The sequence below is a fragment of the Electrophorus electricus genome, chromosome 23 (assembly GCF_041902795.1).
Source record: "Electrophorus electricus isolate QZ-2024a chromosome 23, ASM4190279v1, whole genome shotgun sequence".
NCBI lineage: Eukaryota > Metazoa > Chordata > Actinopteri > Gymnotiformes > Gymnotidae > Electrophorus > Electrophorus electricus.
The window spans coordinates 16,064,506-16,091,143 of NC_137519.1; the positions used below are offsets into that span (position 1 = coordinate 16,064,506).

The 26,638-nt window shown below is 44.2% G+C and overlaps 4 protein-coding genes across 10 annotated transcripts; 2 read left to right on the top strand and 2 right to left on the bottom strand.

Moving 5' to 3' along the window:
* Positions 1 to 41: 41 nt before the first annotated feature.
* LOC113591785 (protein C19orf12 homolog) lies at positions 42 to 3,680 on the top strand. Of its 2 annotated transcripts, none has more exons than XM_081706065.1 (4): positions 42 to 207; positions 325 to 1,007; positions 1,702 to 1,866; positions 3,016 to 3,680. In XM_081706065.1, exons 3-4 carry the CDS (start codon positions 1,707 to 1,709, stop codon positions 3,279 to 3,281), a joined length of 426 nt encoding a protein of 141 aa, XP_081562191.1. In that variant the 5' UTR covers positions 42 to 207; positions 325 to 1,007; positions 1,702 to 1,706; the 3' UTR covers positions 3,282 to 3,680. The 2 variants fall into 2 exon arrangements, with proteins under 2 accessions (XP_081562191.1, XP_026888231.2); XM_027032430.3 differs by having other exon boundaries at positions 45 to 207; positions 1,674 to 1,866.
* A 3,306-nt stretch (positions 3,681 to 6,986) lies between these two features.
* plekhf1 (pleckstrin homology domain containing, family F (with FYVE domain) member 1) lies at positions 6,987 to 11,839 on the bottom strand. 2 transcript variants are annotated; one of them, XM_081706057.1, is made up of 5 exons: positions 11,766 to 11,839; positions 11,513 to 11,578; positions 9,884 to 9,979; positions 8,740 to 8,944; positions 6,987 to 8,309 (listed from the first exon to the last, which is right to left on the bottom strand). In XM_081706057.1, exons 3-5 carry the CDS (start codon positions 9,976 to 9,978, stop codon positions 7,338 to 7,340), a joined length of 1,272 nt encoding a protein of 423 aa, XP_081562183.1. In that variant the 5' UTR covers position 9,979; positions 11,513 to 11,578; positions 11,766 to 11,839; the 3' UTR covers positions 6,987 to 7,337. The 2 variants fall into 2 exon arrangements, with proteins under 2 accessions (XP_081562183.1, XP_026888232.2); XM_027032431.3 differs by lacking the exon at positions 8,740 to 8,944.
* On the bottom strand, positions 11,162 to 13,440 carry pop4 (POP4 homolog, ribonuclease P/MRP subunit). 3 transcript variants are annotated; one of them, XM_027032434.3, is made up of 7 exons: positions 12,994 to 13,440; positions 12,861 to 12,913; positions 12,284 to 12,507; positions 12,129 to 12,206; positions 11,960 to 12,021; positions 11,766 to 11,867; positions 11,162 to 11,578 (listed from the first exon to the last, which is right to left on the bottom strand). In XM_027032434.3, the coding sequence occupies exons 1-7, from the start codon at positions 13,010 to 13,012 to the stop codon at positions 11,442 to 11,444; spliced, it is 675 nt and encodes a 224-aa protein (XP_026888235.2). In that variant the 5' UTR covers positions 13,013 to 13,440; the 3' UTR covers positions 11,162 to 11,441. The 3 variants fall into 3 exon arrangements, with proteins under 3 accessions (XP_026888235.2, XP_026888237.2, XP_026888236.2); XM_027032436.3 differs by having other exon boundaries at positions 13,211 to 13,439; XM_027032435.3 differs by having other exon boundaries at positions 12,861 to 13,440.
* Positions 13,441 to 13,579: 139 nt separating this feature from the next.
* shcbp1 (SHC SH2-domain binding protein 1) lies at positions 13,580 to 25,590 on the top strand. 3 transcript variants are annotated; one of them, XM_027032422.3, is made up of 14 exons: positions 13,580 to 13,654; positions 13,747 to 13,837; positions 14,279 to 14,467; positions 14,843 to 14,958; positions 15,107 to 15,315; positions 15,689 to 15,784; positions 16,399 to 16,629; positions 16,790 to 16,967; positions 17,300 to 17,420; positions 20,436 to 20,567; positions 20,887 to 21,005; positions 21,514 to 21,600; positions 22,771 to 22,912; positions 24,264 to 25,590. In XM_027032422.3, the coding sequence occupies exons 2-14, from the start codon at positions 13,753 to 13,755 to the stop codon at positions 24,614 to 24,616; spliced, it is 2,058 nt and encodes a 685-aa protein (XP_026888223.3). In that variant the 5' UTR covers positions 13,580 to 13,654; positions 13,747 to 13,752; the 3' UTR covers positions 24,617 to 25,590. The 3 variants fall into 3 exon arrangements, with proteins under 3 accessions (XP_026888223.3, XP_081562567.1, XP_081562566.1); XM_081706441.1 differs by adding an exon at positions 23,072 to 23,147 and having other exon boundaries at positions 13,598 to 13,837; positions 22,771 to 22,964; positions 24,264 to 24,402; XM_081706440.1 differs by having other exon boundaries at positions 13,636 to 13,654; positions 13,721 to 13,837.
* Positions 25,591 to 26,638: the final 1,048 nt, after the last annotated feature.

Sequence of the window (26,638 nt, forward strand, 5' to 3'; positions counted from 1 at the left end):
TAGATTTGTAAACAAGCGCGTAGATCTGCGTCACTTCCGCTCCAGTTCAGGGGTCCACGTTCTAAGATACAGCGGCTCAGAACTTTATGAAGCGAAACGTATCCGCTTTGTTCAGTGCGAGGGGAAAGATGAAGCGGAATGTCCTACCTTTACCCTTCACCTAAACGATGTGCATTACAGACTACCACTACGTTCTGAATTAATATTGTAAGTGATGGGAAGCAGACATCAAGCAATGTTTCCACCTACGGAGAAAACAACTAAGATTAAATAATAATAATACAAGTATTGTAATTTGTTTTTTGTCCCTAATTTGCTTTACAGATGTTCTGACGGTGCAACTGTCCTATCTCGCATACCACAGACGGCAGGAGACCCTATTTACGAACACTCAGGTTCCTTTAGAGACAATACGACATGCAGACGTTTCAGAGAACATTCAAAACATCACACTTTAGATCAAATGTATTTTTAATAATCCTAATAGTACTAGAAACACCATGCTTCAAGTCTCATGCAATACAAGCATCGAGACTCTTCTGTCCTGGCCAGAGGACTGAACTTCCGCTGGCTGTTTGGAAACCAGAGTACCTTGAGGTATTCAAACGCAGGCTAAAGACGTGTAATATTTCTGTAATATTTGTGTAATATTTAAGTGACCATTGATCCTGCACCTATGAAATTTCATACCACTGTTGAGGAACTGACTAAAAATCTTTGTGTATAATACTGTGTATGCTTATCGTATTTTGTTAACCTATATATAAAATCTTGCTTGTGTTATCTTGTTCATCTGGTGTCTGATTTCCCTCTACTGATTTATAATGTGAACCTTCTGAGGCAGTTGTCTGGAAGGTAAAACTACAATTCCCATCCTGTGATGATTAATAAAATGGGACAGAAACATAACACAGATTACCGGGGATAGAAAGCCCATCAAGCACTGCGGTTCTAACGAAAGCGAAGCAGAAAGCATTGCCAACGGCTCCTATTGGACTGACAGCGAGGTGAGAATTTACTGGACTAATTCTTAGTCCAAAACATTAGCCGCATGCAAACTGTCTGAGACGGAGGGGAAACACTGTCCAAAATGGTCGTTGATGTGTGAATATGTAGAGCTTAGTGGTTAGGGCTAATGATACCTCGGAGGACTCCGGGCTGAACTCAGCAAGTTTGTTTCTAAGGTCTCCATTGGTCTCCATTTGAATTATTCTGCCTGGTAATTCCCATTAGAAGCGAAGCCCTCCTCCCCGTCGTGTTCTTCCCTCCACACTGATAGTTAAAGGTCTGCTGTACTGATCCACTGTCAGGAAACCAAGGATCATTATAAGTGAAAGTGTTACAGCAAATTAGAAACGAGCGAGCTGTGTAGTGAGGTGAAGGAGGGGGTTTATTCGTCTAATGGTCAGAGTAGAATCAGAAATAATATAGTCCCTATAAGCAATGTCTACATTATTGCTAGTTGCTCTATAGAAATCATGTTTAATTTGGCTTATTAACTATCAGTAATTTTGATTGGGCTTTATAGCTTTTAAAAATGATCATGGACGAATCACCTTGGGGCTGGGAGCTCATGGTGTGGTTGTGACAGTTTGGGGGTTTATGTATAACAGGTTTTCTTATGACCATCTACCATAATGTGAACCAGCTTATGTTGTGGCACGTTCCTCCAGGCTTCTGTTGTGACCTACTTCCTCACAGCCACGATGGACAAGCGCGTAGATGACGTTATGAGGTTGTGCTGTGAGGTGTCGGCCAACCGGCAGATGAAGGCGGCGGTGAAGAACTCTGGGAAAGGCGCAGCCGTTGCTGGAGGAGGTGCATTTGTAGGGGGTCTTCTGGCAGGCCCACCTGGGATAGCTCTAGGTATATCCACATGTCTCAGTGGTTTTGTTTTAGGTCACTTCATGTCAAAACATTAGAGATTAGCAATATGCACCAGAACTCCAAGAGCCACTACATTAGAAGATACAAATTATATCTGATATTGGAGCTTTTTAAAAAACGAAAATGGTCGTTAAATGAAAGGATAGTTAGCTACATTAACTCCTAGTAATTTCAGAAAAATTCCAACCTGATATCTAATGGCTTCAGAGGTCACAAGCACACTCAACACGGAAGCCATAATTATACCGGGTAACTAGACAGTATGTGACACAGCACACATTTTCCTTACTTTTGGGAAATTAAGACTTGATCTCATAATACAGTTACTTAAGTAACTTTAACAATTAAAGTTTTTGCAAATGTACAAACATGTACTCTCTCCCAATCTGACTGAGTCTGTCTTCACAACTAATTTATAAGTTTGAGAAGTTATGGTAGACGGTGAATTTTTAAAAGGAGTCAGAGATCAAAGCTTTGCCTGTGTCACATGACCAGAGCCCTCCTCCAATCCCGGACAGACATTCAATACATTGCTGTTGCTAGGGCAGATTATGTCAGAAGAAGACACACCATTAGACTCCTGTATGGATGAGTTGTCCCGTGGCACTAAGAGTAACCTGTCCACACCTGGACCCTAAACGCAGAACATGGAGCAGACAGAATGGAGGAGATCTGCTCAGATCAATCTCTCTGTTTAGCTCAGACACAATATTCTGGGCACAAGATTCAAATAAAAAGGATATTTGGAAATTCTTGGAGAATTTTCATCTCAGTGAACATCTGTTGAATATTTTTGTCAGATTTCTAGGACAGTATTCTTAAACAGTGCTTCTGACATCACTTTGCTTCTTCGTTTGCAAAGTCTGTGTGATCATGATCTGTGACGAAGGAGGTCGATCTTAATTTTTCTTGCTTGGTTTGAATTAGAATGAGTTTTGACTTTACTGCAAGCACTGCAAATATGGCATTATAATACGTATAATAAAACATATAATAATGTAACATGAGAGAAGCTGTATGTTGTTTGTGGCACTGGAAGAGTTTAGAGGAAGGTTTCTTACAAAATTCCCTTTATTTATTTCTTAAACAGAAGCTGTAGTTTTAACGGCCTGTTTGTTGCTTCTGTAGGTGGTGCTCTCGGGGGTCTCCTGGGGTGCTGGATGACCAGTGGCCAGTTTAAACCCGTCCCTCAAATCATAGTGGAGTTGCCACCTCAGCAGCGGGACAAGCTGTTCTCTGAGGTCATGGCAGTGTTGGGGACGCTGGACTGGATGGACGTCGCTCAGCTTGTCATGCTGGTGACCGCCAATGCAAGTCTCCAGCAGAAGGTCGCCGCTGCTGTCCTCAGCTACGTCACCAAGGAGCTGCGAGCTGAGGTGCAGTATGGGGACTGATCACAAGAGGGAGACTGGGAACTGCCTAAATGAGGTTCTTTTAAATCTAAAAGCTAATTTGAGCTCTGTGCCTTACCGGTTTGTTTTATAAGATGCTTAACTGGGTGTTTTAGAGTCACATGTAAAGATGAAGAGTGCGTGCCACTGTTTGATCTAAAAATGGGTGTTTTTCTACACCCCTCAAAAGGTTATATATATTTTTTGAACGTGACTGGTACTCACACCAACGGTAAATTTTATTTATTTACACAGAAGCATTTTAAATTTTTGTTTCAGACGAATTGTGTTGTTTTGTGCTCAGGTATGGTGTTTTATATTATAAGAATAGCAAAAAAGATTTATGGGAAATTATAATACTTGAATTTATGAAATAAAAAATGTAATCATTATATTATCAAATCTCTTGGTTTTTAAGTTCATCATTTATTTATAAAAATATAAACATGCTGAATGTGCATCATTTAGATGGCAAGCTTTTGCCTGCAGATCTGGCTTTCTCGGGCCTCAGTGTACAACTCAGTACTTCATATTGTGAGTTATTGAGGGGAAATGGCATGCTTATTATGTAGTAGTTATGAGGAGCTGCATCACAGAATCTGCTGTCTGCTTCCTTTCTGTCAGTGTTCCTGGGCCTTGTGCTTTTCAGAAGTAAACGATCAGTGTTCATGTGGTTTTCCTAATAGACCAAATACTTAAAAAATTGTGTGCGCACACACACACACACACACACACACATACACACACACACACGCACAGTATGACAACAACTGGCCTGGATAAAACTCTTCTGTGTGTAATTGTTGTTGTGGGGCGGGGTGGTGGTGTTTCCTATAACTTAGTTTGCTGAAGTGGTTGTATTATGTCACATTTGTTTAATTCAAGGTTAACCACTTATTTCACAAGCTCTGTGTGTGTGTTTGCGTGTTCATAGAAAGAATGGCGGACTGTAAAGGAAAGTCTTTACGGTTTTATCAGGATTACCAAGAGGGTTTAACTTGTGGTTAAACCAAAGGTTTGTGAATCAATATTAGCACTTGCCTTGAAACACTGGCAGTAGACTGGCATCCTGTACACGAGATCACCAGCACCACGATGCCTCTTACTGGTAGACCATGTACAAAAACAGGTTCTGCAAGCTTGCTTTTTGTACTTGTTACTTGTTAGGAAACAAGTTTGCTTAAGGTAGTTAATAGATGATGTAGTCTGCTGTGTGTTAGTACGACTATTATAGTTGCTAGTGGCCTAGTGTGGGGTTTTTACAGACGTGTGTGTGTGTGTGTGTCTGCACAAGGCCTGGTGTGATTTCTATTGCTCTTTCCTACTTCATAAATCTACTTTTGACATTTACCCTGTTTTATAAGTCCTAAGTAACACCAAGGACAGTAACATCAGTGTGTGTGTTGGGGCAGGGCCGTGGTGTTTCCTATAATTAACATGGTTTGTTGAAGTGCTTGTATTACATCACATTTGGTTAACACAAGGGTAACCATTTCTTTCACAAGCACTGTGTGTACATGTCTGAAAGCACACACTGGATTTGGTTATTACATTTCTAACAATACTGTTAACAAAGAATTTGGCCAATTTTTCTGTTTTCTTTGAAATCTCAATCTCTCCTCCTACTCAAACCAAGTTTTTGTTTTAAAAAAGGTTCATAATTGAGTGCATATGTGCAGACTTTATAGCTAAGACATCATCCCTAAGTGCCGTTGATGGATTCCTGGATTATTTCATCTTGAAAATCTGAATGTCTTGGATGTTGACACACCACTGAAGACTAAGGGGACTTTGGACAAGTTTTTTAAATAATAAAATTAGAAATATTAGACTTATCATTAATTAATCCCATATTTGTCAACACCTAGAAACAACCATATTGTTTTGTCACAATTTAATACTAATCACCATGAAACACTTAAGGAAACATTTTGAAATCTTAAATCTGACCACTGACGTGTGTGTGTGTGTGTGTCTCTAATATATATATTCTGCAGTGAGTAGTTAATGCCCAGGTGAGAGAGGCATCTCTGGTGTGAGAGGTGTCCCGGGTGAGAAAGAAACCAGGTGTCTCTGTGGCACAATGGGTTAGCGTGTTTGGCTGTTCACTGAAAGGATGGTGGTTCATGCCCACCCAGGGATGCTGACTGATTGATTGTTTCCAGCGGCAGTGGTAGCTCAGTGGTTAAGATACTTGACTTGTATTTAGAAGGTTGCTGGTTTAGGTCCCACCACTGCCAAGTTGCCACTGTTGGGCCCATGAGCAAGACCCTTAACCCTCAATTGCTCAAGTTGTACTAAGTCATAATTGTAAGTTGCTTGAGTAAGTCAGTGAGAGGTGTCCCAGGTGAGGGAGCTGTCCCAGTGGTTGCTGAAGATGCCTATAGTGCTGTGTCATTGTTTCTATTCCCATGAACCTTTGTGCCATTTTGATTATTTTCTTAAAAACCTGTTTTTCTTCCTTCATGATGTTGCCAGACTACTCCGTTCTTCTCTGTGTTCTTTAGGCACAGTAGAAAGTTAATTCCTGGCTTTAATTTCTTCATTTTGCACTATCAAAGGCTTTTTTCCAACAAAACCTGGTGCATGTGTTTCACTGCAGGGTTTCTTACTGGGCTCCACATTAACACCTTTCAACAGCTCCAACATTTTCAGAGTTTTAACCAAGACAAAGAGAACAGAGAATGCTATTCCTGTTCGAAAAAAAAAAGTACAGTGGCATAAACTGTAGTGTAGTTAATTCTAAAACTTTAAATCACTACCACTAGTCTATAAGTCACTGAGTAGATTTGGCCAGAAACATTTCTGATAATCATAAACCTGGACACTGATCCATGGTCACCTAGCAGAGTCCAAAATTAAAGCTAAGCATGGTGAATTCGTGTTTGGCTTTTATGGTACATGTAACTGGAACTAACAAAAGAATTTAGACACCCAGATACTTTTGAACGAGATTAAACACATTTCTGTTCTCTTGTGACTATAACTGAGCTTGTACTTGACGTCTGTAGCACTTTACTCATCATTGCAAAAATTTGAATTTGAATCTATTTTTACATCACCCATCTTAGTAAATTGAATTAATAGTTTAATAAGTAATTTAATTATTTAAATAGATTGTCTTCTATAAGTTTGTGTGATGCCCTTGAATTGTCCTGTATGTGAGTTGTGCTATATGAATTAGGCCCTGTTCTCTGTTAATTTAATTGTGTTTAAGTTTGAAGGTGTTGTGCAGTACTGATATCTGCTTCTTTCTGCGCTGAACACTTATGAATTGGGTTTGTCTCCGGAGGCTTGTTCTGACGATGGTGTGTGCCATACTATGCGTAACTCCTCCCTCAGCTACTCCAGACGTGACAGACCACTGGGGTCAACTTTACTTCTGCCTTCTGTATGGAACGTGAAGCCTTAGTCTAGTTTCCTATGCTGCTGTCATGCATTAGTTAAGTATTGTGCTAAAGGCACAGAGCTCGCTGTATAGATGCAGGAACCCAGGAGAGAACAGCACGAGGACACTGATGTCCTGAGTGTCCATAGCTTTCAGTTCCCAGGCTTCATCCTTCCTCTCCAGATCCACCCAAGACGGACTCTCAACTGACCTGCTTTGATAATCGACCCACAAAGACAGTTTTTGCTGATTGGTGGCACAGATAACAGTTTGAATGGTGTATTGGTGGAATAAATATTATATAAGTACAAGAGACAAATCAAAGGTGAATCACATCACTGCATGCCAGATATTTTTTTATTACAGTGGTTCATAAAGTACACGTTATTTTGCTTGTCCATTCTGGTTTACATAAATTTACATAAGACTTATACATTATAAAAAATGTTCAATTAATGTGATGTCTATTTACAGTGGATTATTTATTAAATAAATAATTAATGCTCGCAGTGATATCAAAAACAAAGTCAATACAAAGAACACATATGTAAGTGTTTAAAAACAGAGACACTGGTGTTAAATACTTTACTGTAAGAAGTATGGTCAAGGGTGAAGCACTATAAGTGTTAGATCATGTTTCCGTCCTTTGGAACCAGTGTGTGCGGTTCATATTACAGTCTCTGGAATGTCCCTCCTGGACTGTGGACACAGTGGACAGATGTGGGCAGGGTCAATACAGTAGTACTGGTGTGAGCAGGGTTAAGACGGCAAGTGCCTTGACCTGCTCTTCTTAAAGACAGAGGGGGCTTGGTGTGGGAGGGGTTAAGGTAGCAGTAGGTGGCCAAGCCTTCTGCCTCCGTGCTGAACCAGTGGTTGGACACGTGGTTGTCGTCGTCTTCCTCCTCATCGCTGGACGTTTCGTACTCGGGTGTGTCCTCCATTGAGTTGCACTTCCAGCTCTGCTTCTGCTGCTTGTCAGCATCTTCCTGCATGCTGGCCTTACAGACCCAGCACACGCGCACCGGCTTGGATGAGATGTGTCTGAGCACGGCTCGGCTCTTCGAGCAGCTGCCACACACCACGAACCCACAGTGGCGGCAGTGGTGTCTGCGGTTGGTCACGTGGAAACGATCCGTACAGCGCATGCAGACGGCCGAGGCATTGTCCGGGATCCAGATGGCGGCAAAGTCATCCATGCTGGGGCCCTTTGCTGGCACGCCCAGGTTCTGCAGCTGCTGCACACGGCACTGCTCGATGTGTTGCATCCACGCCTGCTTCTCCTCACTCGACGCCGCAGATACGTGGAAGGACTTGCGCGGCGTGCGCAGCAGCCACTGGTTGGTCATGCCGACGCCGTCGAGCAGGTCTTCCTGATGCACCTCCACCAGACGGATGATCTTCTGGTTGTTGTTCCAGCGTCCAGGCACCACGATGCTGCCGTAAACCAGGATGTCATTGAACAGGAAGAATACTTTAGGCTGTGGCCGTCGCCTGCAGAGTTTGGTCAGACGACCTTCGCCTACCAGGACACGGCCCGGCACGAACAGAGACTTCCCGGCTGGGCCAAACGAACTCTCCACAGCGTGGATACGTGAGCGGTTCGCCAACGTGAATCTCAAATCATCCATCATCACTGTGGCCTTCTGACAATAAAAATAATCAGGTTCCATATTAACTCAAATTTGTGATATTTAGTAGGTGTGATTCATATAGGTTGTGCCATATTGCCAGATAATTATATTTATATTTCCATATATCCCCATATATATTTTTATCATAATTATAAATTTATTTCTGCATATATGTACATCATTGTACACTTTGCTCACACAGTTTATGAAACATCTCCGTCCAAAACATCCTGTTTATTTGGAGACTAGGTATACAAAGCTGCAATTTGTACTTTATCTTTAACTACAGTTACTTTCATATACTGTATATATTTACATAGACACATCGGTATAGAACATGCTTAAGCACGACATGTATAAATGAAAACTAATGAACAAAATAATTTAAAAATTAACACAAGCATTTCAGTTGGAACTTATTACACCTGAATATTTCGGTTACCTGACAGCTGTAGCAAATGTAGCCAATGCTGAGAAAATCGCCTGTCTTCTTTTTGCAGTTTCTATACTTGTGTGTGTGTGTGTGTAAGAGAGCGGTCTCACACTGACTGGTGAAGCCAGCGTGGTCTGCGTGCTTTATGAAGTATCGAGTCCCTGCACTTCCTGTTAGAAAGGGGAGTTCCACACCAGTGCAGCTCTGACAAGAACTACAAGGAAAAATCAGAGCGTCGGGTTTTTCCCTCCTTAACCCTGGCATGTGTCTGTACCCAGACTAACCCACCGGGACTATAAAGTTATTACTGTTCTTAGTCTTTAATGGCTTCAGTGGCATTTAGGGATATGTTGCTCTATAGGCAGCAGAACTTGATGAAATGTGCAACGTTGCACAGACTTTTGTCATTTACAAGAAAAGCAACTCATTTGAATAAAAAGGAACAACATCAAGGATGACAACATACAGAAAGAGGAAATATAGTAACAAATACACAGAGTTCAGTGTACATTGGTGTACCTTTATTTCATGTTTTGATAAATAGTTTTTAATGACTGTCATCTGGTCTATGAGAGTAAACATGATGACTGCAGTCAGTCATTCTTGTTCAGATTGTATTCCAGAATCTCTTCATTTACTGCATTTAACTGACACTTTAATCCAGAGTGATTTATAATTTGACTGAATACAGCTTGTGCATCTAAGGGGCCAACAGTGGCAACCTTCTGGTTACTAGTGCAGTACCTTCACCACTGAGACAGCTCTGCACCTATTATTTTTGTGCATATTAATGTATGTAGTTTATTATTCATGTCTCACAGGAGTCACTAAGTGCATTCTTATAACAGCCAAAACTCTCCAGCCAGGAGACATCCTGTGGTCAGAACTGGGAATTAGAGAAATCTAAAGAATTCTAGGATGGGTAACAACCGGCACAAGGACAAAGGATTGGACACCTACAAGATGTTTCTGATAAATGATAAAATGGATGGTAAATGTATGAAGCCTTTAAGCATGAGAGAAGAGGGAAGCAAATGTAAATTAATGGTATAGCTCAGATATACCTGCCTGAGAGCCAAAACAAACACACTGAGTGAACAGACCACAGAAACCAGATCAAAGCCAAAACAGAGGGTTGTTTCCTGTGACTTACATCAGATATATGGGGGATAGATGGTTTCTCTGAGCTGGAAGCTTCAGGCGAAACATGCAGTCCTGCCATGCTCCAGTGCTACTTGCCCAGAACATTCTAAGGGACAGTAAAAATGTTTTATTGACGTTACCATGTGAAAACTGCAGTTAAGAAAAAATAAGTTTCCTGCAATTTAAAAAATTCCCATGCAGTGCAGTGAAACTGGTTAAACTGGTTGGCTCAGGTGTGCGCAACCTATACGGAACCAATGACCGTAAATAGGTGCCAACACACAATGCAGAATAAAAAAAACAACTTGTTTTCGTGGTATGGGAGGAGTCCTGACATTCCGGAATCAAAGCTTAGCTCGATTAACAGGAATGATTCCGATAAACACCACCTCTGAAGAGCATTCCTGAAAACTTCCACCGCTAGAGGAATGGAAACGTACTGGAATGTGGGAGTAGTGTGCCCTGCTGCTAAACGTTTGATGTGTGTTAATGCTTGTTTATTGTTTAGAAGTTTCTTTTTTAGCTGATAGTCACACAAAGCTTTAGCATTTGTTCCTAATTTCCACCCAAAGTGCTTTCAGTCTACCTCAGAAAAGCCATAGGAACTTTGTAAAGTGAGCAAGTCTTGCAAACTGAGATCTATAGTCTCAAATAAAGAGTTTGAGATGTCTCGCACTGACGACTGTTTTCTTCACGTAACAGATCTGATGTATGTCGTCTACAGATGATTCAGAATGCAGCTACATGTCCCACAGCTCAGATCAGGTGAGCTGGGACTGTAATGTGTCCCATGGATCAGATCAGGTGAGCTGGGTCTTTCCACAGACTCATCTAAAGGCTGGTGGGATTAAGTATTTGCGATGGTGGATCACTTTGCTTACAGTCCCTGTTGATTATTTTAAAGAACAGTTAAAGACACTTTTTTAACCAGGCCTTGGAGTAAATCTGTTTCACCAGGGTTGTGTGTGTATTGTATCTGCTGTTTCATCATTGTACTCTAGTATTTCATCTTTTCTTCTGTGTGACTACCATCTATTCTGTAATCTGACTTTATAAAGAATGTTGTGACTCTTGTCTGGGATACATCCTGTCTTGTCTGATATATGGATAAACATTACTTACTAGTTTAAACCGTAATGCATGTTTAAAAGTTGTCTGCAAGTCATTGTTAATTAAAACAGATATAGCACATTTTAGTTTAACTATCATTTTCCACAAATAATCTGCAGTCATGTTTATGTTTACTAAAGCAACAGATACAGTAAACTGATAAGGCAAATAGAGAGACTTCTGTTAGCATTCAGGTTTATTCTGCCTCTCCAGAAAAGACCAAGGAGGTAATGCCAACACTGGCTTCCCCCTTGTGGGCAAACTTGAAATACATTTCCCACATGACCCCATTTAAATGCAGATGTACAAGGATTAAATAATAAGATAATGTCAAAAATAAAGCCTTTGCAACAATGTCATGTAGCACCAAGGGTCATAAAAATAAACAACAGGAACCAAAAGAAAAGCTTTGTTCCAGACCCAGCCAGAATCACCATGACAACACAACTTCACCGTCACTACAGGTCAATAGTGCCTCTCATTTTGAATTTCTTGGCTGAGCGCTCGCTGGAGCGGAGTTCAAACTTACTTCCGTAGATGTGGGTAACAAAGTTTCCCATTTCCACACTGAACACGCTGTTTCTCTTTGGGATGACTAGAAGGGGCCAACAGACAAATGACACAAAAGAGTTTAACCAGAGATACGATGTACTAACAACCACAGGAATGGAGTAACTAATGCACATGCAGTGGCTGGTGGTTCAACTCTCTCAATGTCAGACTGATACAGTGCAAATCTTACACTGTCTAGAAAAGATCAATTCAAATGACAGAAATCTTACCTTTCAGTCTGTTTTCCTTTGTGATTATCTTAAATATATGCTTCAACTCCTGCACAAGGATTCCCGTCGTCCCAACGTACGAGGGACATTTAGACCGTACCACTAATGGACACAAGCACAGAATGCACAAAATGATGTAAACAGCCATTCTGTAGGGAGACTACTGTCTGGCGCGTGCACACGAACACACGCACCTGTCAGAATAGCTCCGTGAAAATCGGCCTTCAGAAGTTTCTGCTGTAGCATCTGTGGGTTGCTGTTGTTCAGAATAATCAGAACAGTTAGAGAAGAGCACAGATTAGGGATTACAGAACCAAAAGGGGAATTACAGCAGATTAGGAACTACATAATTTCAGTTCTCACCTTCCAGGTTTCAGTCCATTACACAGGTCTGTTATGTACTGCTTCCACAGATCATGTAAAGGTAAGAAGAGTTCGTACCTGCATATATACAGAGCTTCATCAGACCTGTAGATGAGGACTTAAAGCAGCGTGTTGAGATTCAAGATAATACACACTTCTGATGCTCAGGTTTCAGCTCAAACACCTTCAGCTGTCTCCTCTCTCTGGCATTCAGACCTCTGTGTGACACCTTCTTTCCTTTCATCTTCTTCTGTCTGGCAAACTGCATCACCACGGCCTTGTGTAGCAGGACGTCCTCGAGGTCCTGGGTGCCCAGTTTAGGCACGCTGGTCTTCAGGAAAGCACTGGTGAACTTTTCTGCAGCGTCACCATATTGGGGCTGAACACAGTGTGATGATTTAGTGTTTTTTTTCCCCCTCTCATCCCAGAACATGCACTCAGCTATGGGAAACGACAGACACCGTATACAACACCTGGCTTGATTAGCCTGCTACAGGAGTACATATATAAAAAAAAACGGGTTGTTCATAATTAAAATCCAGGTGCAATAAAACCTTATTTTCACAATGAAAACTTGACATATTTCCCTAAAGGAAGGACAGACTGCACAGTAGAGTGCACTTCCGAACAGGAGATGGCAAAGCTAAGGTCATTTTAAGGCAACTCTGACCTTTCAATTCCACTTTCTTTAAATTTTGAATCGATTAAATTAGCCAAGTCAAATCAGATTACCTCAACTCCGAGAAGTGCACTCTGATCTGGAGGAAGGCTGGAGAACACCATGCCTGAAAACATAAAACAGGTGACAAAGAAATCTAGCTCATTTGTGAAACGCAAACTGCGTGAGAGTTGGTGCACGTCCCACCTCTCCTGATCGTGAACATCTTGTGTTGTTATTCGGTAGAGTTAGGGTTAGGGTTAAGGGCACCGCTATAGTTCGCGCTGACTCCACGGCCAGGACTACTGTACCGGGTCCGCTAGCTGCTTTCACTTTAGCTGTCAAACCATTCCAGAAAAGCGAGTAACAGTCGCGTGTAGCACCAAAACTACATTTAAACACGCTTTGCCCTAAGATGACTTACTCTCCATTTTTGCTCTTTCCCAAAGCGAAAAAGCCACCGACTCCGGACACGTGGGAGCACTGCAGTTAGAATGTTACTGTTTAGGAATTACTTCCGGGATGAGCGACGATTCGTTCCTCGGACGCATGTAATCAATCGCTGCGTCATTTACGTACTCGCGGAGTTTTGAATGAACGAAGTAGTTACATCCATCCAATAACCAACATTCATACGCGTGTTTTCCTTTAAAAAGTCAATTAACTGTATCCCTCCCCACCCTGCCGAACACCGTCAGTTATTGGTGCGCTCCCTGCTCTCCTCTCTTATTGGTCCTCTCCTCTCCTCTCTTATTGGTCCTATCCTCTCTTCCTCCTCTCTTATTGGTCCTCTCCTCTCCCGGGGACGTTTTGAACATACCGGACGCTGTGCTAGGTGTCGTGCGCTAGCGGCTGACCCAGCACGGAGGTATTTTACATTTGGATGCTATTCTGTAACTTTAATTATAACTATAATTTTTAAATATCTTTACAGCGAAAGCCCTGCAATTTGAAACACAGCAGGAAATGGGAGACGTGGACGCTGGAGCCGCGGGGGAGCTCCGCGTGACAGCCGCCGAGCCCATCGCGGACTCGAACACAGCATCGAAAGGTCTGTCACGTGGACATTAAAGTAATTAAACCACCCGTTGTAAACGACCCACTTATTTAGATCTCCAAATCAAACATGTCAGTAGCGCTTGATGGCTAGCTAACGCTAACGAGCCATGCCTGCTCGCGCATAGCTTGTTACCGGACATGTCCGCGCCACTGTCATTAGCTGGCGGGAACTATACAACGTCATCTAGGTTGCCAAGGCAACGGCAACATTGGACTATGGACAGGATGTGTTTCGAGAGCTACAGTTAACCCTAACTCTGACCCTGACCCTAGCTTTAACCCCAGCATTAACCCTGACTCTAACTCTGACTCTAACCCTGAAAGTTAAGCTAACTACAGCCACATATGACCACGTTTGTTAATGTGTGTAAAGTGCGAGGTCTGAGTGTGCGGTGCATTATCAGTAAAGTCACCTGCTTTCTGTGTTTCTTAGAGCACGAGGATGATGTTGAGGACGATGTTAACGATGACAGCGGCACCGACGAGCTTTCAAACGACGACAAGCCGTGCACGCACTTACAGCGGGTCGCGCAGGGCGGGAGCGGAAGTCTCCCCGATGTGTTCCAAACAAGCCACCTGGTTTTCTACGAGAGATTCAAAGCCTACCAGGACTACATGCTTGGTAATGCGCACTGAACCGTGTTGGGTCATGCATATGCCCCCACCCATGCATGTAAACACCTGTCTAAGTGCATGATGCCACCCATTATTTGTCTGAATGTGAATACACTCCACTCAGAAATCACTTTCATTGTGTGGTACTACAGTTTCACAGGTTAATGTGTAAAACCACCCTGCAGTATCTGTGCAATATTTTTATTTGCCGTTTGTGTAAACTTTGTGATGCTACTCTCACTTTCCTTGCTGTGCTGTCAGTTGGTGGGTTTGACTGGGGACCAGTAAGGATTCCAAAGCGTATGTGCTGTAAATGGCAACCCAGGGCCCCGGCCTCAAGTCGGGGTGGGTGGGGGGTTAACTGTGATTTCTGTTTTTGCAGGTGATTGTAAAAGCTCAGAGGTAAAGGCCTTTACGGTGGACTACCTGGAGAAGGCTGTGGAGCCCTCAGACTGGCGGGCCCTGTGGCACTCGGACGTATTCGATGTGTTGGTCCAAGTGAGTGCAGCGTGACGCCGCAGAGTTTTAAAGTTTATACGATGCTAATCAAACCAAGCCTCTGACTGTATTGAACATGAAGGCTTATGGCTGCTTTAGTTACGAATCGGTTCGGTTGGTGATGCTAAAACGCATTTCTTCTGCTCAGGTGGTGGATGTGGACTACAAGGAGCTGCGGGCGAAGGTGGAGCTGGTGCTGCCGATGCAGTGTGAGGCACGAGGGTGTGAGCTCACAGAGGAGTCCACCACGGCGCTACTGGACGCCACTCTGAACAGAGTTCCCCTTCAGGACCTGCTCGTGGTCTACGACGAGTCTGGAGACTTTGACCAAACTGCCCTGGCTCTCGAACACCTGAGGTTCGGGTTCCCCTTTCACAGACGCGTTTTAGTTTCTTCTGCCTTAGACTATTATCCATGAAAACATGTAAAACATACAGGACGTGACTGTAGTGAGTCCCTTGGTTACAGGACGTGAGTGGATGTAATTGCAGTGGTTTCAGGGGTCTGCACACAGACACCTTTTGTGTTTTGGGTGTGACACCAGCAACTAAACCACACTGGGTTTCTATTAGCAGTTCAGCAGGTCTGGGACAGCGCGTCTTAAGATTGCTGTGTCCAGTGTGTGCTATTCAGGAAATGATGCAAGTTATTCTAAAAATGAGAAATGACTAAACAAACAAGTTGTTCTCCACACCAGCTCTCACCGATGCTCTCACCGGCTTCTCTGCAGGTTTTTCTACAAACACATATGGAGGAAGTGGGATGAGGAAGATGAGGAAGATGAGTTTGATTATTTCGTACGCTGTGTGGAGCCTCGTCTGAGACTGTAAGTGTGCGTGTGTGTCTTGTCCAGGCAGGACTGCAGGAGTTTTTAACCATCATCCAAATCATAGTACAGCGACACCAGCCTGTTTCATACCACCAGGTGGCAGCATACACCAGGTTATTCTGTTATCCATCCTGCTGCTCCTTCTGTGGCGCTTTCTTTGACTCTCATCTTGGAGATGGAGGTGGTTGATTTTTGTGTTTTGCTCAATATTGTTTTCAACTCTTTTAAAAGATTTTGCATTGCAGGCCTAACAGATGATATGAGGTAGAATTACATAATAAACTACTTTTTGGTTCTGTTATTTTTGTGTTTGTTTTTGATTTTATGGCACATTGTTGAAGCAGATTTATCAAAGCAAAGGGAAACGGCTTTATTTCCTGCTAAATAAGGGGTGTTTGTAGTGACGGTCCGACCTGGCTGGGTTTTATGAATTACTTTATGAATTACTGTGGCATCAGTGGAAAAATGTTTAGGCTGCACTCCTGAAATAGGAAATCAGGAGGGCATTTGTTAACTGTGCATCTCCTATCTTACCCCACCTTTGGGGATGGAGGGTATTCTAGCTCACACGCCTCCATCCCTGAGACACACCTGTCTGGGCTGTGCTGCAGGTACTATGATGTCCTGGAGGACCGGGTGCCAGCGGGGCTGGTGGCGGAGTACCACTCCCTGCTGGAACGCTGCTCGGACACCTTCTGTGAGTTTTCCAGCCTCAGGAATGGGCTGAGCAGCGACTCCGAGTCGGAGCTGGACAACGTGTCCATGGTGGAGGGGCTGCGGATGTATGAGCACATGGAGGGCTTAAAACGCAAGCTTCGCATCATTGAAAACCCACTACTCAGGTGTGTGTGTGTGTGTGTGTGTGTTGTGGAGGGGTGTGCTTGCTGTTCAGCAGATTGAGGGCAGAAGACCTGTGTAATATGTTTGAGTGTTCTATGAGTTTGAGTCTCTGTGCCTCTCTGAAAGGTGTGTGTGTGTGTGTGTGTGTGTGTGTCTCCTCAGGTATGTCCTGGGCTACAAGATGAACTGTGGGCAGCACATGTGCAGTACTAAGGGTGAACGCCCTAGTGGGCTCAGGGTGGTGCACATAGTCTCCGCCTCCACGAGTGTGCATGTGCTCCACAGCCTCATGACCGAGAAGCTCCTCCCACTCTATTCCAGTAAGGAGTTTGAGGTGCAGGTATGTAGCTGATCTTCTCTCTCTCTCTGTGACCAGTGTTACACACACGTCCCTGCAGTGGGTGGGTGTGTGTGTGTGTGTGCACACTCACGCAAACTTTTCTTTTGGTGTGAATTTTAACTTTTACTCCATGTATAATGTATAAACCTGAATCACACACTCAACTCTTCACCAACACATTCAACACATACACTGCAACATCTGTTACTGGTTTCCACTCTACCCAGGACTTTAGCCTGATGGTATTCATTACTCTGACCTGTTCACTGATGAAGTCTCACTTCAAGCTGCTCTGTGTCTGCGTGTGTGTGTGTCTGCATGTGTGTGGTCAGTTTCACTGTGATCCTGCAGTGGCGATCAGTGGCTGCTATGAAGGGGATGTTGTCATCCTGTGTCCAGGTCACTATACGGTCACCAGCTCCATCACTATGGCGGACTCCATCCTGGTGGAAGGTGAACACACACCAAACTTCACTTTTACTGAAGATACACATCATGACAGCAGTTATAAATGTTTATTCCAACAAGCATCACCTGTCATAAACACTGTTTGTCAGCATTTATATCTAGTTTATATCAACTATACCCAGAGAAAGGCTACTTATTTACAATTATGGCATTTATCTGACTCTTTTAACAAATGCAACTTATAATTATGACTCTGTACAACTTGAGCAATTGAGGTTTAAGGGTCTTGCTCAGGGCCCAACAGTGGCAATTGAGCAGTGGTCGGACTTGAACTGGCAACCTTACGATTACAAGTCTTATTTAACATTAGGGTGTGTACTGTGGGAATTGACACAGTGCATTATAATAACACCACATTATGACTCAGCTATTTTTTTTTGCTTTGCCAGGGTGACTGTTCATATGGCACCTTGTCTGTTGGTAAAGAGAACAAAGGTAAAGGCTGTGGTGTGTCAGTGGTGAAGGTACTGGACTAGACTAGTAATCAGAAGGTTGCCAGTTCAAGTAGCACCACCACCAAGTCCCCACTGTTGAGCAAGACCCTTAACCCTCAATTACTCACGCTGTGCTCATTCATAATTGTAAGTCACTTTGAATAAAAGTGTCAGGTAAATGTGAGTGAAGATTTCAAAACGATGAGCTATAGTGTCTCCTGTACTGTCGTAACAATGACATTTAACAATTGCTGTCAGGTCACCTTGTGCAGGGTCAACACGCATCCTGTCACCAAAAATGTCAGTTGACGTAATGTGATAGTCATGTCATCAAAGTTGAGGTGGGGGGTGTCTGTCTGAGACGAGGCTGTTTATCTGGGGGGGGGGGTGTTTGTCTGAGACGGGGCTGTTTATCGGGGGGGTGTCTGTCTGAGACGGGGCTGTTTATCGGAGGGGGTATTTGTCTGAGACGGGGCTGTTTATCGGAGGGGGTATTTGTCTGAGACGGGGCTGTTTATCGGGGGGGGGGTGTGTGTGTTTGTCTGAGACGGGGCTGTTTATCCGGGGGGGGTGTCTGTCTGAGACGAGGCTGTTTATCGGAGGGGGTATTTGTCTGAGACGGGGCTGTTTATCGGAGGGGGTATTTGTCTGAGACGGGGCTGTTTATCGGGGGGGGGGTGTGTGTGTTTGTCTGAGACGGGGCTGTTTATCCGGGGGGGTGTCTGTCTGAGACGAGGCTGTTTATCGGAGGGGGTATTTGTCTGAGACGGGGCTGTTTATCGGAGGGGGTATTTGTCTGAGACGGGGCTGTTTATCGGGGGGGGTGTGTGTGTTTGTCTGAGACGGGGCTGTTTATCCGGGGGGGTGTCTGTCTGAGATGAGGCTGTTTATCGGAGGGGGTATTTGTCTGAGACGGGGCTGTTTATCGGAGGGGGTATTTGTCTGAGACGGGGCTGTTTATCGGGGGGGGGGGTGTGTGTTTGTCTGAGACGGGGCTGTTTATCCGGGGGGGTGTCTGTCTGAGATGAGGCTGTTTATCGGGGGGGGGTGTCTGTCTGAGACGAGGCTGTTTATCAGGGGGGGGTGTCTGTCTGAGACGAGGCTGTTTATCGGGGGGGGGGGTGTTTGTCTGAGACGGGGCTGTTGCATAATTCAGGTGGGTTTGGGGTTTTTCCCCCATGCTGTGCAGTGATTTTGAGTCTAATTGGCTGAAAGCTGCTTTATTTTTCTTCTTTTCTCCTTCTCTTCTAAAGCCTCTCCAGTCTTTTTTTGCGCTATAAGACCGCACTCTGCATAACTGAATCCCTCTGTGTGGCCCTGGGAAAGTGTCGTTTGTCAGGACAGTGTGTGAGTGTGAGAGAGTCAGTCCGCGCGGGTAATTGGGCTTGATGGCGTAATAAGCGTCTCCTAACGATGAAGGCTCCGTCTTAAAGCTGAAAGCATGTGATTGGACGTGGGGGAAAGTGTCAGCGGTCAGAGACCAACCTCTTTATGCAAATATACAACCTGCGAAGGTGGATAGTGGAGAAATGAGAGAGGGTGGAGAGGTGTGTGTGTGCGCGCAGGGTGGGCTGTGTGTGTGTGCGTGTGGGATGACCCCTCCTGCACAGGCAGCCAGGGCCTGAAAGGCAAGATAAGGGCGAGGGAGGCAGAATGCTGTGTCTGGCTTCACACTTGGACAGGAGAAGAGCAACTCAATTAGAGCAGCGCTGGATTAGCATAACAGAGTTATGATGGATTAGCATAACAGGGTTCCTTTGGTATTCAGCAGGAGGGCTGCGCACTGCAGATATCGTAGAGATCATTTGAAAGAACTGTATGCTCTTACCGCAAATAATTCTCACTTCTTTGGGCAAAGGAAGTCATTGAGACATCTGTTTGTCGAGGGAGAGAGAGGGAGTACTCTGGCATTCTGTGTTTTCTTCTCTCGGTTTTAAGCAGTCACACTGCTGTCAATAACCCAGAAAGCTTCTGTTGACTCCGGTACTGCTCTCTCCAGTGGGAGTGTGTTGGGTGAGCTCTCGGGACTCGATATTGAGCCTCTGCCATTTTAAAACTAGCTGTGAAAATCCAGCCTTGGGATCCAGGAACGTTGTTCCAGAAATGACCTGTCCGAGGGAATGTGTGTTTGTAGGCTGGACGCTCTCCTGCTGACCGGCTGCGGGCACAGGTGTGGCGCCATCAGGCCGGCGTCGTGCAACGAGCGTCTGTAATCTGTCACACGCTGGATGGTGATAGTGAGGCATCAGTAGCCTCGCTGGTGTCGGTGTGTCTGCTGCCTTAAATATGAAGACTAATGAAACATTCATTTGAACGTTTCTCTAAGACGCACTTGTAATGGTGGCAGTGAAGAGGCTGCACTTCAGAAATAAAACCCACTTTCTCCTCAAAAGAAGCGACGCAACATTTCTGAAGTTTCCAGGTCCTCTTTTAAAATGTGACACTTCATTAACATTTTAGAAAAAAGTTTTGCTAATGCTAATTCTGTTCCTCTCTGTCTCGTGCTCTCTCCATCTCCTTTCATTAATTCCAACTTGTCTTTCCTGGTTGTTCTTTCTGCTGGTAGGCTACGGGCTGCCTGATGAGGTTGTTATAGAGAAGAGAAATAAAGGAGACACGTTTGTGGAGTCAACAGGTGACGTTGTCAAGATCTCCAACCTGAAGTTCATCCAGCATGACGCTATTGAAGGGATCCTGTGTGAGTGGACGCGCCTGTCTGTCTCCACTCACAACAGCTCACAACAGCTGCTACTGCTCAGAGCCTTTGACACTGGGGGGCGGGGCAGTGTGAGGGGGGTGTGATGGGAGTGTGAGGGGGCAGTGTGAGGGGGCAGGGGCAGTGTGAGGGTGAGACTGATACTGTGTTGCCTTGCTCCAGGCCTTCACAGTATGTTCTCTTTATCCATTAGTTGCCATAATGTGTTTTGTGTCTGAAGATGATACAACATGGGACCCCCGTGTTCACAGTGTCCCTGTACTGAAAGTGTGTGTGTGTGTGTGTGTCTCTCTCTCCGCAGGTGTGCGTCAGGGTAAGTTAGAAATGGAGAACTGTGTGTTCCAGTGTGAGACGACTGGTGTTATCGTGCGCACGGCGGCCCAACTGCTCATGAACATGTGTGACCTGTACGGTTCTAAGGTTCGTCTTCCTGCCCATGTGTCACAGCTCTTACACACATCTAATAGTGTAACACTTCTGTAACTCACTTTGGACAAGGTTGTGAAATGCTGTAAATGTAAGTTTCTCCTTATTAAGAGCATGTGCATTGCTTTTGAAACTTTTAAAAGTTAATTTTATCTACAATGTGAGTAGATGCTGGGCTGACTGCTTATCCCACTGGTCTAATTGTTGTGGTGTGCTGTCTCTGTAAACCTCATACCTACGGCCTCAGGCACACTTGTTAAGGCCGTGTGTGTGTGTGTGTGTGTGTGTGTGTGTGTGTGTGTGTGTGTGTGTGTGTGTGTGTGTGTGTGTGTGTGTGTGTGTGTGTGTGTGTGTGTGTGTGTGTGTGTGTGTGTGAGATTAGCAGGGGGTTTAATATGGCAGGATGCCAGCTGAGAAGACTCTATTCATAGCTGCAGCGTGCGTCTCGCTGAGCTACGTCACTGTCATTAACGCGTTGCTGGTTGTCTGTGTGTACGTGCAGGGGGCTGGCGTGGAGATCTACCCCGGGAGTGTGTGCAGTCTCACAGGCAACGGTATTCACCACTGTCAGGACGGAGTGCTGATTAAGGTGAGCGTGGATCTGCAGACTGGCCTGCCTGTCTCTCGTTACCCAGGCAACAGCACAAAAGAACCGACCCAGCAGAGGTTTGGTGGGTGGAGGGTTGGACTTGGCCTGTGTGCTGTCTCTGGGTCTGGGATCACACTGCTCGGGCGCTTCCGCTAATGATGGCCTGTAGTTCACTCGTCTCAGGCAGGGCACGCGTGTGCACGCACACACACACAGAAGCCTGCTGATCAAACTATGACAAGAAGGGTAAATTCAGTCTGGCTAAACTTCCTGTTCTGGCCCAGCTGGAGTTTTTCATATCAGCCACTCTGGAATTTTCAGTTTCTGTCGCTACTGAATTTAGAGGCTTTAATGTTTTTTCTCTCCAGTTTTTATGATTGTTAGAGGCAACATTCCAGGGCTCAGCCCAGCCGTCAGTCCACCACGCTCCGGTGCTGGATAACCAAACAACGACCTTTCCCTCTCAGCATTAATTGTGCTGCCGTTATTCACTCAGCTTCAGCTGACACTGGAGTAACAGTCATAAAACAATACTGAAGTTCTTCAGTATCACAACTGTGGCTGATGCCCAGATTAATGTCTGGGGTGTTTTTTATGTTTGTCTGTTTTAAAGCGAGTTCAAACTGATCTATATATGAAGTGTAGTGGGGGTAAGACAAGATAAACTCAAACTCAAAAAGTCGCAAATATTGTAAAAATGTTGTTCTTAACGTGAAAGAAAAAACAAAAAATTAAATTAAATCTGAGGTGAAAATGATTCCAAATGCACGCTGCACTTCACAAAAGAAAAGGAAACATCTCTGATTATTCTCACGTTCCTTATGACTGTAGTTCTGTAAAACAAGGCCTGAATAAAACATGGCTGAATCTGCTGGATGGATGAAAATTATCGTTGTACTTATTGGCTGAAATTATAATATTGATCCTATAATGATAAATACAAATGGTCCTTATCAGCAGTGAATATATCTGCTGCAAATATATTGTGCATCTCTAGTGCACTGAACATGAGACGATTAAACACGAAAACCCTGGGACGCTTAGTGCAAATTTTTTGGGGGGGGGGTGTTTAAATGTTTTCATTCTTACTCATTATCCCGTGGGCGTGTGTGTGTGTGAGACCGAGCTAGGCTGTCTGTGTGTTTACCTCCCCCCTGCATCCTTTGGCAGGACTTTGCTGATGAGATGGATGTCCTGCCTAAGATCACCATGGTGAATAACGTGATCCACAACAACTCGGGCTATGGTGTCATCCTGGTGAAGCCAGATGGTGGCGTCGTGGAGCAGCAGCCTACCGTGGCCGAGAGCCCAGGTGTCAAACACGTCCACAAGCTTCAAACAGGCCGCTCAACACCAGAGCTTGAGTACAGACGCTTCTCCTCCCTCTCTGGGGTGTCAGACATGGAAAACATTGCCTTCTGCTGGAGGGTTGGATGTCATTTGTTCTGGAATACTGTGTGTACTCCGACAGTTCCTACGGAATTGCATCTCAGAGCTGCTGGCTGTACCAAAACAAAGAATAACGCCATTCCTCAAACTTTAAAATGGTGTGTCTTGGTCTGCTCAATTCCAAAGACTTTGGTCAAAGTGAAAAATGTTATTCACCTTTAGTCCAGGACGGAGAATGCGTGAATTTAACATTTAAATTGGGCTCAGTGCAAAAAATTGGAGCTCTATCTAAGGTTCCATGTTATATTTTCTCTCTCCACACCCCCCCCCCCCCCCCACCCCCACACACACACAAAGACTCTCACACTGTGTTGACACATGGAAAGCTAATTCCAGTGATTTTGATTTGGCAAGTGTGGTGTGTTTAGTAAGCTAGCCTGGTGTGTGTGTTTTAGTATGGTGGCAAGAGCAGTGTTGCTCCGTGACCCCTAATTGGGTAACGGTGGTTGTTGTTAGTGGAGTTGCTTCAGGTGCATGTCGGCCTTGACTGCAGACAAACAAGGTGTCCACGCTTCTTCTTTACTCTTGTTCCCTGACTGTCCTGTTGTGCTGAGACTTGAAAATGATCTTTTAGATTTTAATAAATGCCTTATGTTCATAGCTGTAATATGGAGATTTTCCAGGACTGTTCCCATAAAGATGAAGATGCATTTTTCATTTCATTAACCTCCCTGATCTTCTGTTTTAGGAAATATTGTTTGCTGTCAGGATCTTTAATTGTCCTCATTAAATTGAGATGCCATAGTGGGTAATGAAATGTAACGGAACGCCATCCGTAGGAATGTGGTGGCCTATGTGCTGTTCAGAGCACTGTGCTGTGGCGTGTGGATTCTTGCTGCATCTCTGAGTGAGTGAGGACAGTGTTGGGTATCCCCTGCAGGTTTCATGCTCCTACCTGGAATCTGGTGCCAAAATACGTTTCCTCTTTTTTGATGGCTAGATGTGTTTCGGTTGATTTTAAGCCACCAGCAGAACTACTGCTGTCATCCTGGAGTGATGACATGAGTGCGTTGAACACCTCAAACACTCCACTGTGATCTCGATCCACTTCGATTGTTTATTTGTTTGTAGAGGAGTAAGCAGACACACATGCTCTGTTGCCGTGCCGTCTTCTCTCATCGTGCGCTCAGATCTGCGGCATGACTGGGTGTATTTACGGAGTCAGTCGATTTGTTTTTATTTTTAAAATGTTTTTTTTCCTTTCGTCTTTGCAGCTGATGCGGAAGGCCGGGCGGAGCAGGACCAAACCTGTGGCGGGTCTGTGAATGGAGAAGGCGGAGCTGTGAAGGAGGAGGTGGGGACTAAGAGTGACCTGCCCATCATAGTTGAGGAGGCGGGCCCAGTGGAGGGGGCTGTGTCATCAGAATTCACAGAAGGAAATGATGTCCTCAAGCGAGAGCTTGTGGCCACGTCTGTGAGGAAGCAGCATCTTCAGAGGAGGCGTGTGATGGAGCTGAGGGCCATGCAAGTCGATGAGGATCTGCTCTCCCAGGAGATGTTTGTCTCCATTCACGGAAACCAGTTCCGGCGTAATGGAAAGGGAAGTTTTGGCACCTTTCTTTACTAATGGCTCTGCCAGCCTTTTGGCAAGCAGGCACAGACACACTTTACCAACACATCTATTTATTCTTATCTCTTAAATCTGGCACTAATGACAAATTCTATAGCCAGTTTTTATACATGGTCTATATAAACACAATAATATTATAATGAGCTTTTGTTTTGTTTTTGGGTAAGGCTCATTCCACTACACTTGGGCATCACTGTAGTGTTGTTGGGTTTTCAGTTCTTCACCTTTAGTGAGACACGTACGTGTTTAATTGCTGTTGATTAAATTTCATTGGATTAAAGGTTTTGTAAAACCTCATTACACTGCAAGCAGTTTGATTAATTCTAACAGTATATTCAGTGTGTCCTACAAGAAAGAAGGAAAAAGCATGTTTTGTTTTTTCCTCTCTGCTCTCTTCTTTTTCTACCTGGTAAGAGACCAGACAGGTTCCCAGAGGCAATGGTCAAATTAGCTGTTATCTCTGCAGAGAAAAGCCACTGCTGGAGTTGAATGCACTGCCACAGGGTTTAAATGGTTTAGAGAGAAGGGTGGCTTGCTGGACCTGCAAATCCCCCTATAGAAAAGCTGTGTGTCCTCCCACTGAGCAAAGTGCTACAGTAGCTGAGAAGATGGAGGAGTGTGTGTGTGTGATAGAGGGAGAGCGCGCGGGTGGAGGTTAGGGGGTGGGGGTGTGAGAGCAGGTGGAAGTGCTGCCTATAACAGGCCCTGACAGGCCTTGTGTTGAGTGGCATTAGTGTAAGGTGAAAAAATTCAAAAGTAGCTGCATTTTGTTAAAATAAGGATGTGTTTAAGGTGGCTTATTGGAGTACCACGTACTGGACTCTCCCTGTGCGTCTGCTCTCTCCCCTCAGTGCGTTTACCCAAGCTTGTGTTTTAACATGTTGTATTTCATATTCAGACTTGTGTCTGTGTAAAAGGGAAATCATGATTTTCTGAGATGATTAATAAATGCAAAGGTTTTACAGACTGACCTCAAGTGTCTCTATTTGAATAGTGTCATTAACGCATGTTTAATAGGCAAATGGTGACGGTCACGTAGTTATTCTTCCCAAGTTATATTAGAATATAAGTGAAATAAGTAGTTGCTTTTAGGAACATATCAGTTTTGATTGACATTTAGGGTCGCAGGCAAGATAACACAAAAGTGTGAATGAACGTGTGAAGTGTCTTCACTAGTTTGTCCTCTGATCCCTCCCGTGGCCATGGTGGTGTGACGGATCACGTTGAGTTAGCTATGGAGAAAGGGGTTCAGTTATTGGATTATATGAACAATACTGCAAATAAATAAATTATACTGCTGACCAGTGGCAGGTGTGGTATATCTGATCCTCCTCAGAAGACGTCTGAGAACATTACCCTGCCTGCTTTCACATTTTGTCACGTTTTCATTCACTTTCACCATGTCAACATGTCAACATGTGTATAAATATGACACAACATGACAGCTCACTTGGAACGTTAATTAGAAGTCTGTTAAATGAAATCTGAGCCAGACTTCATTAGTTGGTTTTTATTCGAGTGATAAATTCATGAAGGTTATATAGATTTATATAATTTTCTCAGAAAATCAGTTTTTAGTGAGTGGTGGTACTGGTGGAAGTCCTTCTGTAGCATGTCTCTACTGGGCTTACGCCCCCCCCCCACACCCTGACCCTGCCAGGTCTCTAGGGTGTCGTGTTCTGTATGGCGTAATTTCTGCTCTCTACTGCCCTTCTTAAAAGTTCCCTCTCAGATTCATGTCTTCTGAGAGTGACTGTCCACTGCAATTTATAATATAACCAACTAATACCACACATGTTCACAATATAACCTCCACTGCTAATGCTAACTCTACCACATCTACCGTTGGGTGCTAATAAATGTTTCCTGTCTGATGGCCAGAGTGCCCCCAGCACCTTCAGTAGTCACCTCCATTCTCTCTCTTGAAAAACCACAGTAAAATGTATATATTAATATATATATCAACATTATACTCACCTGTTGGAAGTCTGTGGAGGCTTTTGGAGCATTGCAAACGTG